Genomic DNA, 20,910 nt, shown 5'->3' with positions numbered 1-20,910 from the left:
TAAGAGGATGAAATAGTTTCTGTGTTTTTGATATGTTTCCTTTTTAGTATATGTTTGAACAGAAAGCTGCAGAGATTTTGAAATATCTCTATGGAATATGTAGCGGTAAAACCAAGTGTATGAATTTTCATTTCTTTTCCTAGGGCTTCTCCTTTTGTTAAATACTGAAATGTGGTTTTATTGTCTATAATCCCTGCCTGCAAGGATTATTCTGTAAAAAGCAGTTCAGGTACACTTGCCATTATTTTTGGCATTGGAAGCCATTGCCAGCTCTTTGCCAAAATACTTTTAAACAGTCTTCATTCGCACACTAAAAAAAAAAAAAAGTGTTTGACAAAGGAATAAGAAGAGGGAAAAATATCTTCCTGCTGGAACATACTCAGTTTATTTTCTGTCGGCTGTATTTTGTACATTTTATGCACGCTGTGTATCTCTCTTTTTTTTAAGCTGACCACTGGGAAAACACTTTGAAGGGCCCCATTAGATCATCAGATTTAATTCTTTGCTCATTGTAGGAATCCACATAAAAGCATCCCTGGCAGATGGCTCTCTAATCTCCGCTTGACTCATCCTTTGAAGAGGAAGTGGCCCATTTGCTAGATAATTGAACCAGGGGCCGATGGAAACACACTTGTTACAGTTAATGCAAAACTTCCTACACCTTCATGTGTGAAAATACAAACCCGAGCAGTCACGTTTTCGCCAGAATGCAATGGCTTAAGGGCCATCCTCTGCGAGGGCGGGAGTTTTGCTCAAGCCTGTAAGGAGCGCACGTCTGGGCACCCGTCAGTCATCTTATAAAAACATTTATTTCTGGACCGTAAAACGAGTCTCCTTCAAGGCAGGCCCAGAACTATAGGTCCCAGCTGTTCAGCTACGATGATGGGAGTTGTAGTTGGAGCGTTGCCAGCTGGAGAAAGCTTCATCTTAACACAGGTGGGAGGGGAGACCCGCCGGCCTTTGGGTCGCTTGCTAAGCTGGAAGGCGGGGCGGGGGGGGAGAGGGTTGCAAATGCTTCCTCCTCAGAAACAAACCACCCCTTTCTTCTCTTCCCTACACAAAACTTTGTCTCCCAGCAACTGAGAGGCAGCGTCACTTCCTCCCCCCACCCCCAGCGAGCAGGCAGGGAGGCCCGGAGCTGCTCCATTCAGGGCCAGTCGCGCTTGCTGGCGGCCGGGGAGGAGGGGAGGCCGTCCGCGAGGGCCACGTGGGGCCGCCGCTGCCGGGGAAACCCCACTGGCCGAGGAGGCTGGGGCGATGCAGCATGGCCGCGGCGGCGCTGGCCGAGGCGGTTTCTAGCAGCGGCGGGAGCCTTGACGGCAGCGGGGGCTCCGGCGGCGGCGGCAGCAGCAGCAGCAGCCGGCACGAGAAGAGCCTGGGGCTGCTCACCACCAAGTTCGTGTCGCTGCTGCAGGAAGCCAAGGACGGTGTGCTCGACCTGAAGGCGGTGAGCGGAGGGCGGCGGGGCTGGAAGGGGGAACAAGGTGGGCTGAGAGGTCAGCGGGGGAGCCTCCCTACCGAAGCTTTATTCCTGCAGGGGAAAAGAGGAGCGCGACATAAGGGGGGGGGGGCTCATGTGTTTCCAAAACCTGCCCGTTCCCCCTTCCCTCTTAGCAACAAAGGTTCTTTTAAAAAAAGCAAGCAAGCGCGTTACCACAGCCCGTTTCCCCAAATGCATGGTGTTCAAGCAGGCGTTCTTGGCCGCTCTTCTCCATCATCCCCATTTTATCTTTCAAACAGCCTCCTAAAGCGGGTTGGGTCGGGTCGGGTCGGGTCGAAGGCTCCCTGATTTACACCTGTATTAACATGCGGTCCCATCTTATTTCCGTTTCAAAGCGATTTTGTTAATGCATCTTTGGAGCAAAGCCACCCTTTTCTCCCCCCAAGAGCTCAATTTCTCCTAGTCCCTCCTTTCCTTAATCCTTTCTTACTTATGCAAACAAACCTGAGAGGTTGGTTAGCCTGCGATAAAGTTTCTGGCCAAATGTCATGTAATACTTTTTAGTAGGCTGAGCAGAGATTTAAATTTGGGCCTTTCTCCAGGGCTATAAATCAACCTTCTCCATTCTCGTGTCTGGTGAATTAAGATGCTAATGCCACACTCCTAAAAACTCTTGTGTCCGTGTTCAAGATAAAAATGGTAAGAGATGTGTTGCTATACTGTTAATGTCTCCCTGGGTAAGCAGTGGAATAATGAATGTTCCTTTGTTCCTGAGAAAGCCTGCAGGTAGGACTGTGGCCTAAACATCTGTGGCTTTGTGGAATCCTTGGAGTTCTCTGAGTTTGGTTCTTTTCTTGCAAACGTTTCATTACCCGGCTAGATGTTACCTAGCCGGGTAATGAAACGTTTGCAAGAAAAGAACCAAGCTCAGAGAACCCCAAGGATTCCACAGCTCAACCCTGAGCTACACGTATTCGCCTCCATTTGTGGCTTTATCAAGAAGCAAGTTCCAGTGAATGCGGTAGAACTTATTTTCAAGTTAAGATTATCCTGTTCTACTTGGCAAAGTAGATTTCTCTACCTTGTGTTAAGGAGTGAAATTACTTTCAGGAGGTGTTCAACTGGCATTGATACTCAGCTTAGTAAAATCTTGATCACATTCTGTCTATGGCAGGAATGAGCAACTTCTGGCCCCCACCAGCTGCTTTTTTATCAGGATTGCTGAAAACTGACATCATTCCTCACCATTTTGAATTGAAGTACCGATGGAAACTGCAATATAGTTTCCTCAAATAGGCATCTTACAGTAACAATAGAAAGATCACTGCCCCTCCTGTCCCAGTTTTACATCGACCCCTCCCACTCGGTCTGGCAGAGAAGGCATGTTGCGGATCCCATTGGTGAGAGAATGTCGACTGGTGGGTCCTAGGAGGAGAGCCTTCTCTGCCATTGCCCTCGCCCTATGGAAACTGTCTGCCCAGAGGTGAGGCGGGCCCGTACCCTCCCAATTTTCTGGAGGGAATTGAAGACTTGGCTCTGCCAACTTGTGTGGGGCAAGAAGAGATACAACTGACTCTGGGGATGGCTGGCACCTTGAAGACAGTCCCTGAGTTTATTAACACCTAATTAACATCAGCCTCTTGGAAGTATTACATAGGAAGTTTGTTATTGTATATTTTAATTAATTAATATTTATCTATTTTAATTAATGTTTATTCTGTTTTTGCTGTAAACTGAATCACTCTGTAGTGCGATGGGCGGTGACATATTTGAAATATAAATAAAAATAAATGAATTTTCATATAAGCCCTGCCCTTTTTTAAAGCCGTAATCGTAAGTCTAGACCCTTAGCTAGTGGTAGATCCTCTTTACATGATACCCATATGTGTTAGCCTTGCTTCCCAGTTTACACATGATGTAAAACAAGTAAGTTGAACCCCAGATCAAATTTTCAATTAGGCAAATAACATATGATTTAGATCTAGTGATTTCAGTGTAAGTGAACTTAAACCTGACTCGAGTGAAATCAACAGAGGTGGGAGAAGATTAACCCATGTACCACTCTACACAAGGAATAGTCCTGTCATGTACTAAATTAAGGAGAACAGGGGATGTATGTATCCATTCTGCCACGGGAAGAATATTTTGACTGGGTGAACACATGATGTGCACTGGATGTACCTTATCACATGAAGGTTCTATTTTCTTTCCAGTTAAAAGTATATCTGGTTAGATAACATGCACTAGCAATCTGCTTAGATGTGAGTGAACTGTTATCCTTTGCTTTTAGGAATTTATAACATTTCAATCTCATCCTAACTGGAATATATGGAAGAATGTATTTAATAAGTTGCTCTATTCATGGGATTTATTTCTGCATCTGTTACTGCTGTTTATAGCTGTTATCACTGTATATAAATTATAGGTGTATGTGTGTGTACACACACACACATACACATACATTTAATGATTAGGATGTTATATCACACAACAAAGGATAAAGGTATTTGGTAACCTGTGATGTCTATTAATGGACATTTACTACATTTTCTTTGTATGTCTACTCAAATGATTTTATAATCCAGTGTAATTTTTGAAAGGGGAATATGTTTGTTGTGGATTCATGTGTCACTTGAGAGGTTTACTTTCCTTAATCTATGCTTTGGCATAACAAAAATACATTTTTGGTAGGCGTGCCATTTTGAAAATGTATGGAGTAGTGTATAGGAAAGCAGTTGTCTCAGTGTTTAGGTGAATGTCTTTGACCAGGAATATCAAGATAGCTTTCCAAACATATAACCAAATAAGCTTTAATGTAGATGTGCAGACCTACTTACATTTCTTGCCACACTAAAGCATTCCCCCCCCCCACCTCAGTATGTCATGTCCCTTGGGGGAGGGCATAAGCCATGCATAAACTTAAGATACTCTCTTGCAACTTCTGATCTTGCTGTCCCAAATTCTCCCCACCCACTTTTAAAATGCAGTTCCCAACATGGCATCTAAAGCTTGGTGAAGCCTTGGGCTGAGCAAAATTCTGTACCCCTATTTTAAGCATGATGGAGATCAATTTTCAAAGGCCACATTCAGTCATGAACAATCTGTTTGGAAGCCATAATTGCTGGAGGTACCTTTTGGGTGCTAAAAGTGAGCAAGGACACACTCTTCTTTCCCTGCCTCCTCGGGTATCAGGTGTATCTTTATTTTAAATATCTAAATTGAGATTATGCAACCTTTTTGCCAAATTAAAAAACCATCCTGATTTCCAATAAGCACCTTTTTACCAACAGCATGAAGAGTATACTTCATTTTATTCAACATCTGTCAGAGTCTATTAAAATAGGCAAATTTAGAATGCAGCGGCCTTCCCTGATATGGTGCCTTGGGATTATTTGAGATGAAATCCAAATGTCTAGAAAATAGCCAGTCAGAAAAAACTGTTCTGAAGAAATGTTAGTTTCACAATATAGCTAAGCTGTGGATAAATCATTTTAGACTTCTGTAGCTGCAATAGAATTGGACTAATGGGAAGTTGAGTTTTTAATTTTGTGATTAAGCATATGTCTTTAGATTTACAGAGTTATATTGTGTGTAGGTGGGATCAAAATACAGTGGTACCTCGGGTCACAAACTTAATTCATTCCGCGACTCTGGTCACGACCCAAATTGGTCACGACCCGAATCAAATTTTCCCATAAGGTTCAATGTAAATACGGTTAATCCGTTCTGACCCCTACGAATTTGGTCGCCAACCGATTTTGGTCGCGACCTGAATCCAATTTTCCCATAAGGTTCAGTGTAAATACAGTTAATCCGTTCTGAACCATATGTATTTTTTTTTTTAAACCACAAAAATATGACACAAAGTACAGTACAGTACAGTATGAAGAGAGAGAACGCTAACCTTGCTTGAGGCGTGGGGGACAGGAAGGCGGGTGGGGAGGCGGTTATTGTTTGGAGGGAGAGTCCCCCTCCCTACAGGAAGCCACGACCACGTGTGTCAGCAGGGAAAATGGCTGCGGATCCTGTTCATCACCCGATGCGGAGTTCACGAACGGAAGCAAAATTTTGCGAACGGTGCTGTTCGTGACCTGAATTGGTTGTGAACAGAAGCGTTCGTGACCCGAGGTACCACTGTAATGGAATGTGGTTTGCATTGATTCATCAGTATGAAGTTGCAACAAAACTCAGTGACAAAGCAAGTACCTTGTTTTAAGTGGAAAGTGTATCTGTGTGTCTGTAGGTTACACCATCAATAATTTATCATTTTTACTGGGATAGAATAAGGCTAGGCCAAAATGTTTTTGTTTATAAATATAAAATGTACATGCCTGCCTGCCTGCCTGTCAGTGTGGACTTCTGGCAACTGCCAAGACTGCAGTTTTCTTGGCCAGATTTTGGCTTGCTGTTACCTTCTTCCTGGGGTTAAGAAAGTGATTGGCTTAAAGTCATCCAGCTGGTGGATGCACAACTAGAACTCACAGTCTCTCGGTTTCTAGACTGATGCTTTAACCACTACACCAAACTGGTTCTCATTTTATATGTATTAGGCAGATTAAATCTACTGGAGTCTAAAACATGTGTTTTACTATTTATTTTGGTAAAAAAAAAAAAAGAAATATTGCACCATTGATTGAAGGAACAAAAAAGATATGTTTCACCCAATGAGTCATTAAGTAGTATTAAAGTAAAATCTACTTTCCCTTTAGTGAGGAAAAAATTTAGGCAAACTCATCTTTCGAGGGTTTACATTGGACCAACACCAATACAAAAATTACTGGCTCAAATCTTAGATTGCTAATCACGTTGACTGCTACTTGCAGACTGAACTTTACTCTCTTTCTGCCATTGCTTTTAACGCAATTCTGAATGAAATAAGGTTCCATGTGCCTAAGAATATTTCTAATGTCCCTGATCCTAGTTGAGTTATGTGGTTCCTTTTTTTGCCCATAAGGTACATAATACTCATTTGGGATTCAGCTGGTGAAGTTCATATTCCTTTAAAATTTGACAAAATAGCAGGTGGAAATCCACAGTAAACATTACACTTCCATAAAAAGTATGTCAGGGATGAAGCCTACCTATCTTTGCAAAAATGACTTGCCATTTTCCCCTCTTTTTCAACACTCCTCTTGGATGAAAATGACAGATTATTCTTCTGAGTCCTGCTCAAGAGGGTCCCACCATCTTTTTGACTCTTCCCCTCCCTCTCCCCCAGTTGACTCATGCATGGCTAACTCCAAAAGAATTCATTTCCATGTGGGGAGTTCCATAGGCGTGTTTTCAGGAGGTCACTTGTACAGGCATTTGTTGGATTGCCCCTGTTTCACAGGCAGGGAGGGTGGTCTGAGGCCTCTAATTGTGCATCTGTCTCCTTGGCAGGTTGTGATTAATATTCCCTAGGAGGCTTGTACAAATGCACTGCAGCTGCCTAATGAGCCTCCCCTTTTGCCCTTCATCTCCATGTATTGTTCTTTTTTCTCCCTTCTCTTCCCAGGCTGCTGATACACTGGCTGTACGACAAAAAAGGCGGATCTATGACATCACCAATGTTTTGGAGGGGATAGATCTTATTGAAAAAAAGTCAAAAAATAGCATCCAGTGGAAGTAAGAGAAGCAATTTATGTATACTTTTATATACACACTGAACATTAGAAAGGTATAGTTCTTCCACCGTGGTGATGAATTTAGGACTTTTGGAGGAATTTCTGTTTATTTTATTTTTATATAAATTTTATTTTTTTATTTTATTTTTATTTAAATTTTATATAATTTAAATAAAATTATATGTTATTTATTAGGACACTTCTAAGCTGTTTTTTTTAATAAACAAACTCAAGCAGTTTAAACAGTTTACAATAGAATTTTTTTACCTTATTTTGTAATCAAGTTATTGAAAGCCATCACAATGTGTAAAAAAGGCATAACACTGACCAATCAGGATAGAAGGCCCAGCAACGCAAATTAACCAAAGTCCTAATGAACCAGTATGGGCTTCAGCTGATTTTAAAATTTACAAGGCTGGGCATCCACCATAAGTAAACAAGGAAAGAATCTATAAATGATACGGAGGATGCCCTGTTTCACCTTTCCACAGTGCAAATTGGTTGCCAGCATAGCACATTAAATAGGCATTTCTGCTAGACCTTACTATTCAGTCCTTGATGATAATATGTACCAGTGATTACCAATTTCTGTATTTTCAGCAGACATTATACTTCAGATTGTAGGAAACTTCAGCAGAAATAGGAAATATGTTTTTTACCAGTGCCCATAAAAATGTACAGAACTGCCTTTCCATGTCTCTGAGATGATGGTAAGAGTCTTTTATAGGCCTGGTTGGAGATGTTAAGGATCAGGTTGGCAATTCTTGAATGTAGATCAGGTATCTACTACTGAACTACAACTCTTTTCCTGATTACTAGGGATCAGGTAATAGAAATTTTGCAGTTTTAGGGCACATGCTCAGGCCATGATATAAGAAAATAAACAGTCTCTTTCAAAAACTATTTTTTTCTTCCTTAGAATGAAACTTAATATTTTTACATTAAGGGGTCTTCTCTGTAACAGTGTTAAGCTCTTTGTCTCCCATGCTAAAACCAGCTGAAAATGAAGCCAGTTTAAGACATTTCTGCCCTTACAAATAGTCCTTGGTTAATGACCACTCGTTCAGCAACTGGTCCTCAAAATTCCAGCTGTCCCAGCACCCCCATGGTCATGTGATCACAATCTGGGTGCTTACGAAGATCGCAGAATCCCGTGACCTTCCCTGCCTGTTTCCCACAAGCAAAGTCAATGAGGAAGCTGTGACAAAGCCAACAGGGAAGGTCGCAAGTCACTCCTGTAAGTTGCTTGCACTCCCATGGCTTTTTCTCCTGAGGAGCCCAGCTACAGAGTACAAGATCCCAGGAATCATACTTGTAGGATGCATACACCTGCAGCAACCGCCTGTGCACCCTCACCCACCTGGCAACAGCCACCCATGGCCTGCCGTGTTCACGCCACCCTGCAGCAGCTACTTTACCCACCCGCTGGCCTGCTTATGAGCCAACTGGGACCTGACTTCCCCATCGATTTTGCTTATTGGAAGCCAGCAAGAAGTTCCAAGGAGGTCCTTGCTTAACAACTTGCGATCCTCACCTAATGAAGGCAACAGGGACTGCTGGGATTGCCGTCACTAAGTGATGCAGTCACGTGACATCGTGCTTTATGACTTCATTGCTTAGCTATGGAAATTCTGGTCCCAATTACCGTTATTAAGCAAGGACTACCTGTATTTCAATCATTCTTCAGCTTTGACAACAATGCTGGCAAGGTGTTCAATCCAGACAGCAGTTACTAGTCCATGATTGGTGCATTTGTCTGAGTCTTTAGCCAGGAAAGTAAGCACCAATCACTTTCCTTTCCAGGGTGGGTCTTTGAGGACACATGGTTTCCATGATGGACCTTTTGTATGAACCCCCTTCTGTTGACTCTCTCTTGTATCTGACCTATTTCTACCTGGCATGTCATCAGTGTACCAGTTGAAAAAGAAAGAAAGAAAGAAGACATTGTTTTACCATTCTTTCTGTCACTTGGGCTAGAAGGGAAAACTGGCAAAACTTTTGTCACCTTCAGAAATAGATGAACACAGCTTAAAAGACTGTGAAAACCTGCTGATTTTTTCCCCTTAACTAATTTTGTCTACTTGTGACTTCATAATATCATTAATTTTTTGCTTTCAGAGGTGTAGGGGCTGGTTGTAATACAAAGGAAGTCATTGAGAGACTGAGATACCTTGAAGCAGAAATCGAAGATCTAGAAATAAAAGAAAAGGAGCTGGATCAGCAGAAACTGTGGTTACAACAAAGTATCAAAAATGTTAAGGAAGATTCCACCAATAAATGATATCCTTTGACAGTATGTGCTATAATTTTTAGAATAGGATAAGCCTTCCCTTGGGTCCCTTCTACACCTTTAATATTGATTCTAGAGGGTTAAGAAACCTTCCAGACTAGAGATGGAATTGGGGCAGGACACAGGAATAGGAAGTCCCACTGTACAATTAGATTTGTGTTCCTGTTGAATTGCCTGTATATTAATTACACACTCATTGCCCGCCCCCCAGTGTTATGTTGGTCTAGAGGGGCCTGTATGACATTGGGCACTGTACTGAATTTGAATGGTTGGCAGGAAAAAAAAATCTCTAGATTATAACACTACACAGTGGCACATTTCCTTGAGACTTAAAGTCATGCTTCCAGTCTGATGGCTCTCTCTCAAGGTCACATCTAAAATGAAAGAAGCTGTTTCATTATTTTTGAATGATACAATTTCACTCATGGGTGGTGAATGGTACACAAAATATTTGGCGAGAACTACTTTTTTAAAATACTTCTTTGAAAATCTCACCAGCTATACTTGTATAATCAATTTATCTTGAACAATTCCTTGACAAGACCCACTTTTTCATACATCACTCATGAAGACATTTGTGACTGCTTCAATGGTAAGCTGAGAAAAGATTAAGTCTACTTGTAAATTATGTTTCCTACATGGGGCACACAGGCTGTGAAGTTAGTGTTAATTTAAACATATACTAATTGTTTTTCAGAGATCTTACCCCCATGAAATCCTCAGGAGCTTTTTAACTAATGACTTATATCTGCTATTCACAGTGCAGTGTACTAGCACAGTGGGATTTCTGTCTAAAAATCAGAGCAGAAGGAAACAGCACCCATATGGGACAGAAGATAAAATAGCCAATTTAGAATTAAATAAGACTTTCTTGTCATTAAAGCATGACTTTGTGTTTATGAACTAACAGTGTTGACTGTTGCCATGTATTTTATTAGGTATGTTATATGTTATTTGCTGTGTGCATTAAAACATGGAGTTTCAGACTGAATTGAGATTGAACTGAAAGAATTCATCTAAAAATATGAACAAATGCATTCAAATAATATCTGACTGTTCCTTCATAAACAGGAGATACACTACTAGCAATTCAAGCACCTTCTGGTACACAGTTAGAAGTTCCTGTACCTCATGTGGTATGTGGAAATAACTGTTTTGATCTGATTTGGGGGAACTAGAGAATTTACTGAACATTCATTGAGCAATGTGTTTAGTAACTTGAAAAATATATCTGTTTTTGTAACAGTTTTGTAAAGTTTAATACTATTCATGATTCTCAGAAATTGTTTTAAAAAATGCAGTGTTCAGTAATTCAGTTATCTACCTAAATTATTGATACTGATGTAAGGGTTATTTAAACTGCAGCTTGGTGATGTGGTAGTGGTGATGATGTATAATTCCACTAGGATAATATTTGTCTTTCATTATTAACCAACTTCAGTTTGAAGCTTGTATGCTGCTGAAGAAGTCATATATGAGTGACTGCATTCACATGTTGCACTTAAGTATAAAATGTTAAAATGGCACATCATTACACTTCTAGAGCCATAGGTTTAGCTGGTGGCTTCTTCTGTGATTAGCCACAGAATTCACAGTACTTCTGACCTGTTTAATGTTCACAAATCGATCAACTAGAAGTTATGGTTTGCAATGGCTGGAAGTAGCGTATATCTAGTATTCAGAGTCCCATATTATAATTAGGAATGACTTCCAAACTACAGATGGAAAGTGCATTATTTTATCTTACCCTCAGATTAGCACTACCTAGATAATAATTTTCTGATTAACTTTTTCAATTGCCTAAGTTTTACTTATAGGTACAAGGGGAAATTGCTAATGGATTGGATCCAAACTTTGTCTTATGCAAAGCTGACTTACTGATATCAACGGGGCAAGTTAGGGATGACAAACCTAAGCCCATGATTTTGGTGGGTCTGCTCCAAAATAAAAAAGTTTGGATCATAGAATCTAACAATTGGAAGGGACCATTTCGGTTGCCATGTCCAAGCTCATGCTTAGTGCAGTAATCCAAATTAAAGCATCCCCACACATCTAGCAAAGGAGAATTCACCACTTCTTTGGGGAACTGGCTCCACTACCAAAATGTTTATACTGTTAGAGCCTTTTTGCTAACACTCAATTGGAATCTACCTTCTTGCATTTTAAAGCTATTTTTCTGTATATGGCAGTCAGCAACAATGGAGAATAATTCCATATAGTATACTTATTTACTTTAAGAAGAGGAAGCTTGTTTAACCTTTCCCCCAAGCAGGAGTTCATGAATTGTAAACCAGGGGTGTCTATGGGGTCAAATGGGTTTATCTGATGAAAGCAGTGTTGTGCCATCCCAATGTAGGGCCCAACCTTTTGGATGCATATTATGATGTTGCATGCATGTCTGAAAGGGACAGGGGTTGCGATACAATGGCATGATGCTACTTTTGTCATTTTGGTGAAAGTAGGATGTGTGGATGCCCATGCATTAAACACAGAAAACTGCATAGCTTATTATTCCTCAAGACGTTTCATCTGTGGATTTTTAAAAAGACTGCTGACAAGCCAAGCTGCCCTGCCTTGTTATTTATTAGTGCCTAGTTGGTGTACTCAATCTCATTCTGATGCAGAGAATATGCACAACATATTTCTTCTCTAACTTCGTGTAAGAATTTCTGCCAGGCATTTTCTAGCTTTTCTTTCAAAAGAGGTCTTGAAGGAGTAGAATGGATTGTTTGTGTGAATATTCTGTTTTCTGAATGTAGGTTGGGGTTGTTGTTGTTTTTTGGTCTCCTCTCTATTTTGTCTTGGTTATTATGTAGCTGCAAATAGAGGAGAGATGGGGAAGTGCATTTTATTTCTCATGAATCTCTCTCATACCCATTCTTTATTCATCCAAGTACTCTCTACATTTAAAAGGAGGACAGATTCAGAATGGTAATTGCTATTGGTTAGTCTGGTTGGAAATAAAACCCTTACTTTTAACTTCAACTCTAAGTAAAAACCTTAGTAAATCTCATTTTGTTAGTTTTGTTGTCTAGAACCTTTAAAAGCTGTTATTTAACATCATAATTAATACTTAACATGTAAAAAGGTTTGTGGGCTGTGCCCACTTTATCCTTTTCTTTTATTATATATAAATTTTGCATATGGTACATTTATAACCACTGAAAAATTATCTACTGATGCAGACTAATGGATCTTTGTTGATAAAGACTGGAGAGTAGATTAGTAAGGAGGATTTGATTGATTGATTGATTATGTGTCATCAAGTCAGTGTCCACTCTTAGCAGTCACATACATAGATTTTCTCTGTGATAATCTGCCCCTAACGTGGTCTTTCAGGTCTTCCAATGGAGCACCCATTGCCATTATAACTGAGTCCATCCACCTTGCTGCTGGTCATCCTCTTCTTCTCTTTCCTTTCACCTTTCCCAGCATTAGAGCCCACTTCAGAAAGCCTGGTCTTCACATAATGTGTCTAAAGTAGGATAATTTAAACCTGATCATTTATGCCTTGAGTGAGAACTCTAGGTTGATTTGTTTGATGATCCCTTGGTTTGTTTTCTTGGCTGTTCACAGTATTCTCAGGAGTCTTCTCCAACACCATAGTTCAAAAGTGTCAATACTCTTCCTATCTTGCTTGTTCAAAGTCCAACTTTCACTTCCATAGAGTGTCACAGGGAATACCATTGCTTGTACTATTCTGATCTTAAGGAGGATTTGACTATGATAGTGCTACTATTCCCATTTTAAAAAATCCTTTTCTGAATGCTCAGTTGCACATCAGTTTGTGACCTTCAGTTGACCTAAGGTATTGCCTCAGTATGAATTTTTAAAATATCAGTAAATGCTCTGGAATCCTGCTGCAGTTCCTGAGTCAGAGTAAATTCAATATCTGCATCCACTTCCAGAGAATCCCTTTTTTCACCTTCCTATGCAAATTTTAAACATGTGAATATACAATGCCTTTATTATCTGGCATACTGAAGAGTTTTCCTTTGGGGTTGTGCATTTTACTTGTTTGCAATGATTTTACTCCATTAAAACTGCTAAATAAATAAATGTTATGTAGAGATAATTTTATAAAAATGATGATCCCATGTTGAAAAGGAACCAGCTATTAACTAAGGGAAGAAAGCATATTAGCAAACTGATTCCCTGCTTTTGCAGTGCAAAACATTCATTTATAATTTTGAACAGAATCGGTTTTGATTGACTACTGGTTACTAATTCTGTTTTGATATAAAGGACTGTAAAGCTTTTATTTTACTTTACCACTCTCTCTAAAGGGGCAAAAGAAATACCAGATCAATCTAAAGAGCAATCTGGGACCTATCCATGTACTGCTCATTAACAAAGAGTCCAGTTACTCCAAGCCAGTTGTTTTCCCAGTACCTCCACCAGATGATCTCCTGCAGCCTCTATCACAATCCGCAGTTCCACTCACCTCCTCTAAACCAAATGCAGATACTCAGAGATTACAAGAGTCATCAGATTCTAATCAGAAGCAATCCCTTCCACAGACCCCAGTGACAGATGTGCCAACAGGTGGGTATAGAAACTCCTTCCCCTCTCAGGAATTAGCCCAGAAAACTCAGTGCCATTGGTATTTGGATTTTTTTGCACTGCCTTCTCAAGGAACTTGGTTATATCCTGTATGATTTTTTTAGGCTTACTGTACTATATTTCAGTGTCATATCTAAGTATACGATTAGGACAGTCATCTCCTAAAATTAATATATTTGCTAAAGAGAGAACCTAAAAACTAAGTTAATACTATTAGAAAACACTTTTTAATTACAGCTCTTTAAAATGATAGTGTTTTTCCTAGGATTCTGTGCAATTGTGAGATAAGACACAGTTGCTTTAAAGTACTGCAGATAAGTGCACATTCATTTCCCTGCATGCTCCAAAGTATCAGATCTGATTTGATTGCTGTCCATCATCAAGAAAACAACAGAGGCTCTGTGTAGACAAAAAGCTTGTGCATATCTTAATAAGCTGAGAAGCAGTGATCTAAACATGACTGCTGCCCATACAAGATTGCTATTAAATCTATCAATATTTACTTATTTATTTTTTTATGCTGTTTATTGGATTTTTCTTAAATGGATCACTATAATGGTTCATGCTTAGCAGCTCAAAATTAAGGTTACAGGGTTAAGTCTACAGAAACCTTGAAGACATGAGACATCTTTTTGTTAATCATATAAATACACTGAAAATAAATGCATGGTAATAGCAAGTAGTCTTAGTTTTTCATGCAGTGGTTATTTACAGACTGGATTTCTGAAATTTATTTTGCATGGAAAAGGCTTTAAAGACAGGCCTAAACCTAATTTGTGGGGTGACAACAATCTTACCCAAACCTGGGGGTGGCTGGCGCCTTGATGACATTCCCCGAGCGACTGCCAATTTTATGTCTAACGTCGGAACTATTTATTTTCTATTTATTTAAGATTATTGTATGTTGTAATTTTAATTGATTTTAACTGTTTTATAAACCACCCAGAGTCATTTCAATGAGATGGGCAGTGACAAATTCAATATATTAAATAAATAAATAAACAAACAACAAACAATCAATCCAAGATAGATTTATCTGGATGACAAGGCTGCTGTTGGACGTCTGCCATTTTAGCACCAATTTTGTACTAGATGCACTGACTTTGCTTATGTTTGCCGACCCAATTCAAAGCACTGGTCTTAACTGCTGCCCGAACATTTAAAATCCATTTTGGAGGTCTTCTCTGTTGGGTCCTTAAAACTGTAGGATCCCATTCATGTTAACTTACATTTTGTCCTTGTGCAGTGAGGCAGTTAAATAGACTGGAAGATATTGTTCTTCACTAGTGCTTTCATACTGAAATTGTAATTAGTTTACATATTTGAGCTACTATCTATTGTGCCATTAGCTAGCTAGTTTCTTCTTTATGTATTTGTGTACTAGCTAGTGTGAACATTTTGCTTCTTGCCTCTGCTTTTAATTGTGTGTCCTTTCATGCTAATATTGGTACTGCAATCTTCTCAAGTTCCAGCTCTGTATGAGGTGGCATGGGCTACAAAAAATGAAAATTTAAACGATGCTCCAAATCTTGCAAAAATGCCAAATTTTGTGAGATTTCAGAGTTTCTAACTGAAATATTATGAGCATGTTGAAATCTTGCAGGATTTCACAAGATCTTGGGATAAAGCCACTCTCCTTTTAAAATATATATATACATATTTAATTTTGAGATTCTAGGGATAGGATTTTCAAAGGCATTTTGGTAGCCAGGAGTGCTGTGTTGTTAACCTGTACTCTCTGTTTCTTTATTGCACTGAACTACCATGTTGGATTTTAACCTGAAAAATTTCCACTGCTACAGACATCAATTTACAAGGAAGCCCAGCTCCTGAAACGCTGTGTGCCAGCATTCCAGATTCTGAACTATATGACAGCCTTGTAACTGAGACCACACCTAGCTCAAATACTCTTCCTTCCTTCCTTCCACTGGATGTCAATAGTATTCTAAAGTCAAACACATTTGACATAGCAAAGATGGAGGAGCCTGGAGGTAAAGATCATATTACATTTAATGTTAATTGGGCAGTATCCTGAAATCCAAAACTTGAAGAATGAATCTCACTTTTCTTGTTTGGTAAAAATGCTTAGCTTTTTTTTTTTTTTTTTGGTCTTATCACTGGCTTTACTTCTGGGGTCAAGCCTTTTCCCCTGTAGCTGTTGTGTAGCTGTTGTATATGGTATTGAGCCAAAGGTTCGGGGGGTGGGTGGCTAGACTTAGGACAATATCGCCAATTTCTTGCATCTACAGTGCAACCACATACATTTGGGGGACAATTCTTACTGCCAGTAGCTGCTTGATCAACTTTTCCTTTTGGATCAGCTTTTCCTTTGTGACACCACAGAGCTACCTAGATTGGCTTACAGATCTTGCAGTGGTCCCAGACAGAATACACAAATGTTCCTTGCCTTGCTGATGCCTTTACTGTGTGGAGCAACAAGCTGAGGAACTTTTTGTCTGGTCATTTCAGCAACACCATGAATGGTTTCCACTTCTCTCCAAATCTTTAATTAAGTTTCATAGATAAATCATTGGAAGGGAAGAACAGAGAAAAGGAAGGTTGTGGCTGAGAATGAGACCTCCCGGTTTTAGATTAGTCCTGTATGTAGGTGCGTGTAACATGAAGAGAATATTCTAAATGATTTTAACACTCATTTGTTGGAATCAACACTGACATTAAAGAAGTTTAAATTATGCTACTTGCACATTGGTTTTGCCCACATTTTTTGAAAAAGGATAGTACTCATAAAGTACTTGCCTAATTCCTTGTGTGCTTTATAATGAAAATGTTCTAAAGCAGTTTTTGATTGTCTCCTAGCTGATGCTTCTGGTTGTTAGCCAAGGGCTTGGTTTCTCCCAATGTGCTCCTCATAACTGCCGTGTGGTTGGGGTTTCTTTATTCTGATCCTTGTAATTTGAGATCACAGTATTGGGTGTGACACAGCTCTTTGTGTTCATTTCACCAAGAATAGCTTACATGAAGTATTAGAAGGCCAAAAGGAAGTTCCAAGAGATTTAAGTAAATGAAGCCAGATTACCTCTTTATTTTACTAAAAATAGATTACAATCTTGTAACTTTCTTCCGTTCATTAGCCAAGTTGATCTCATCAAGTATGCTGGGGCAGGTTATCTTTTTGAGGGTGGAAAATGCTTTGTGGAGATTTGAAGGTTTGTTAGTTTAGTAAAATATGTGTGTTAGATTTGTCAGAGACTCAACATACTATTTTATGTTTTCACTGTTGTTCTCACTACAGTTGAAGTGGGAGGTTAAATGAGGTGTTTTGGTTTTGCTTAGGCATTTTAGTTTGGCATTTCTGCTTATGCATTATGTCCCTTTGTCAACAGGCATAATTAACAGTGATATCATTGATGAACTGATGTCCTCTGATGGTAAGTTTATTATATTATAAAATTTGATGTAAAGATGTAAAACTCTGCTCTATAGGTTTGAACAAGTGATAGTTCATAATGATTCCATTTTTGGATGGATGTGCAATTGTAGAAATAATAATTTAATCCATTGGTGTAAAAGATTTGGGCACTAAATTTTCCCCCTAACTAGTGGCATCTGACCCTTTTCAATACTTCCATTAAAAACAATGCTATGGTGACATTTCCTAGGAAGCACCTGGGTTAAAAGAAGCTATGCTGAATCACAGTCCAGCCAACCTTTGGAAGGCCATTAACAGGTTGTGAATTCAGTGGCAACCTTAGTCATATTTGTCAGCGGTAGTCACAGAAACACTGATGTTGAAGGCCATCAATAGCCATCCTGCCTAGAAGCCAACAGGAGTCAGACTCGTGGAGACTTGGGTTATCTCCTTTGAAACAGAACATCAGCAGTGCCCTGCTGGATCAGATCCCTGTCCCATCTAGTCCACCAATCTGTTCTCACAGTGGCCAACCAACTGCAGAAGGAAGTCCACTAGTCTCCCAGCAGATGGCCTTCAGAGGCAGTCACACTTCCATCAAGGCAAATAGCCACTGATCCCCACGACTTCCATGAATTAGCCCAACCTTTTTTGAAGCCAGCCAAGCTGGTAGCCATGGTAGAGAGCTATCCATCGCATTGACAGAACATACCATTCCATAACTGTATCCTATGAAGAATTTCATTTTGTTTGTTCTGATTTCTCTCCCACATTGAAGTTCATGGGGTACCACTTGCACATGCATAGCATGTGGGAACAAAATAACACAAACAAAAGAATACCAATGGAAAGCTAGTGTTTGTTTTTAAAATATCCATGCTTCCAGTAAATTCCAAATTATCTTTAATATTGCAGATGGGCAGAACTCATAGCACAATCCCAGGCATGCTTATTTTGAAGTAAATCCGATTGTACTCTGGGCCTTAGGATGTTCCATCTATAGTACTTTCTGCTATTCCATTCATGTAGGTTGGACTGAAAGCTCTAATCTGCTGAAGCAAGCATCTAGTTGACTTTTACTCAGAATACCCCTACTGGTGAAAGCAGGGGACAGGCAATTTTGGTCAATTTCTTCTTTCTCTATAGTCCCTACTTTTCAAGGCAGTCTTCCAGTTCTTTTCAGCACATGTTTGGGGGGCATAGGGAAATGCTGGAGAAAGGAGAATCTGGCAAAGACCTTTAATATCTAGCAGGAAAACTTCACTTGGTCAAAAGACGACTGCTGACAAAAGTCTCCCCTTATTTATAGACAATTCTGCTGCATTCAAACCTGTGGTTCAAATTGAATAATTTAATAAATGAAATGGTACTATTACAGAGGTATTAAGATACTCAATTTTATATTATTGAAATACCAAACCCTATTTCAGAAAAGGGTGAAAACAGAAAACAGCTGTTAGTTTAAAGTAATTTGTTCAAAATCCATCCCAAAAGTCTCATGTTGTCCAAGTTTAAACACCAATTCCATACTCTGAGGGAAACTAAAGTAAGGGATTTACTAATATCTGGCATTTCCTTAAAGAGGCTATGAAATTCAGTTCAATATTAAAGTGTATATTTTTATTACTTTTCCCATTATTTTTCCACTCATTGTTAAGTGAAATTCTGATTAAGTCACAAGTTTATTCTGTTTATAGCAAAGAAATGTAAACATTATTTAATGTGTAAATTCCTTTTATCTTACATTTTAACAAGCCATCAGAATATTAATATTAAACTTTACCAACGATGTGTAATGTTAGAGAGTAGAGATTTATTTTTTTAAACATCACAATTTTACTTTAAATTATAATTTGATCTAGTAATAGTAGACCAACATCCCATAAATTTAGTCCAGCTCTTTCTGTTGGTAAATAATTTGGCCTCTAGCTATGCATTGGCTCAACAGGGATGAAAATATGCGTTGTTTTAAAGAAGTCTTGGAATATTTCCTCTATTGCTTGAGTATTGTCAGATTGGGGAGGAATAGTTTCCCAATTCCATTATATAAACTCCAGCTGTTCCTTCCAACATTATACTATTATGCAAATAGATTTCCAGTTGAAAGCTATGCCTTCCATTCTGCATCTGGAGTTTAAAAAAACAACAACAAGCAAAACAAAGACAAACCATTTATACTGTAAATATGTCCAAACCCCATTCAAAGATTATGTATAAAAACCACATTTAAACATTTTGAAATGATACAGGTCAGAATTTACGTAAAGATAGAAACCCAAGAGTTTCTTAATGCTATGTATTACCTATGAGTGCTTTATGTGAGGAGTGCCTTGCACAGAATGAAGCTTTTGGTTGGAGGTTACTATGAAGTATCTCAAACTCCCAAAGTCGCAGAGGAATAAGCCTTGGAGCTCTGCCCAAACTTTTTTTGCTGCACATACCTTCAATCCCTTATTCATGCTATGGATCCATGAGCCAGGAATCACTTCAGCCTCATCCTTTACTTTTTATTTGTTCTTTAAATTCTGCCTGTAGATAATATAGGCAGTTGTTTTAGCATGTCCATTTTAACTAGATGCTTGGTAGTACTAAACTGCACTGTGAAGGTATTTATTTGCTCTTATGAATCATTTGATTTGTCTGGGCTACAGAACAAACCTAAGCTTAAAAAATTAGAATTGATACAGTATTCAATCGTAGCATTTGTTCATCACAGAGAATTTGTGAACTATGCTTCTTTTTAAAAATATATATTTTTATTGAAATTTTTAAGAAAATGAAAAGAAAAAGACATACAAAAAGGAAAAAGGAAGCAAGAAGGAAAAATAAAGCAATTGATATTAGAATAATATATCAGTGGTAAACATCTTATATCAGTTTTAAGTATAATATTACATGTGAATTTAATGTTTTTCTTCCACTGACATTCCCATTATTGCTTATCAATTATTATATCTACATTCTGCATCCATTTAATCATACTGTCTTTAACTTGTTCGGTTTCCAAGTCATATCTCACCAACTGTTTATAAATAAGGCAATTTCTCTGAATTTTGTGTTAACTAGGTTTTCAAATTCAGTCAAGTCTGTGAACTCTGCTTCTAAATATATTAGCTTGATAGAAAGGCAAATCTACAAGATAAGGATTATATAAGTATTCCAGTAGCTAGTAGAATAGGATCTTCCAAATTCTAGAACCGGAGAGAGATGTTTGTATTTCAAAACCTTGGACTAGATAATGGAAGTATGTGGTATCAGTGGTGCTGGGATCAGAAGGAGGAGAATAATCTAGTTGTGATCATACATATTAGTGAATCAATATAATGATGCTCACTGTGCTTGAACAATATTAACTATGCATAATTTAAGGTACTGTTCTTACAGTTTTCCCTCTGTTACGGCTGTCTCCAACACCTGGAGATGACTACAGCTTCAACTTGGATGATAATGAAGGAGTCTGTGATCTCTTCGATGTTCAGATCTTGAACTATTAGATTTGATGCAACCAGATTTCCTCATCTACCTCTAACTATGTAATACTGTAGAAGCAATTTTGTAATCAAGTATTTAAAATAATGAATGCAAAACTTCCATAATTGACCAATGCTGGGCATGAATTTTTCTTTTAGTTTGTTATTGT

General features: G+C 38.8%; 1 protein-coding gene across 1 annotated transcript; it reads left to right on the top strand.

The window, feature by feature from the left end:
• The first annotated feature begins 1,110 nt into the window (after window positions 1-1,110).
• E2F5 (E2F transcription factor 5) lies at window positions 1,111-20,870 on the top strand. The gene is made up of 9 exons (XM_088149156.1): window positions 1,111-1,447; window positions 6,939-7,048; window positions 9,166-9,327; window positions 9,886-9,929; window positions 10,409-10,473; window positions 13,624-13,882; window positions 15,703-15,891; window positions 17,245-17,289; window positions 20,655-20,870. Exons 1-9 carry the CDS (start codon window positions 1,265-1,267, stop codon window positions 20,762-20,764), a joined length of 1,167 nt encoding a protein of 388 aa, XP_088005282.1. The 5' UTR covers window positions 1,111-1,264; the 3' UTR covers window positions 20,765-20,870.
• Window positions 20,871-20,910: the final 40 nt, after the last annotated feature.

The sequence above is a fragment of the Python bivittatus genome, unplaced genomic scaffold (genome assembly GCF_059951505.1).
Source record: "Python bivittatus isolate LINGU-HERP-01145 unplaced genomic scaffold, Pbiv_v1 ctg000590_np1212, whole genome shotgun sequence".
Taxonomy (NCBI): domain Eukaryota; kingdom Metazoa; phylum Chordata; class Lepidosauria; order Squamata; family Pythonidae; genus Python; species Python bivittatus.
This window is presented reverse-complemented; position numbering and strand designations above follow the sequence as displayed.

Excerpts from the sequence above, each read along its gene's own strand:
- E2F5 (XM_088149156.1), top strand. The coding sequence starts at position 1,265 with ATGGCCGCGGCGGCGCTGGCCGAGGCGGTTTCTAGCAGCGGCGGGAGC. Across the intron at positions 1,448-6,938 it reads GTGTGCTCGACCTGAAGGCG|GCTGCTGATACACTGGCTGT; the intron begins GTGAGCGGAGGG and ends TTCTCTTCCCAG. Across the intron at positions 13,883-15,702 it reads AGTGACAGATGTGCCAACAG|ACATCAATTTACAAGGAAGC; the intron begins GTGGGTATAGAA and ends CCACTGCTACAG.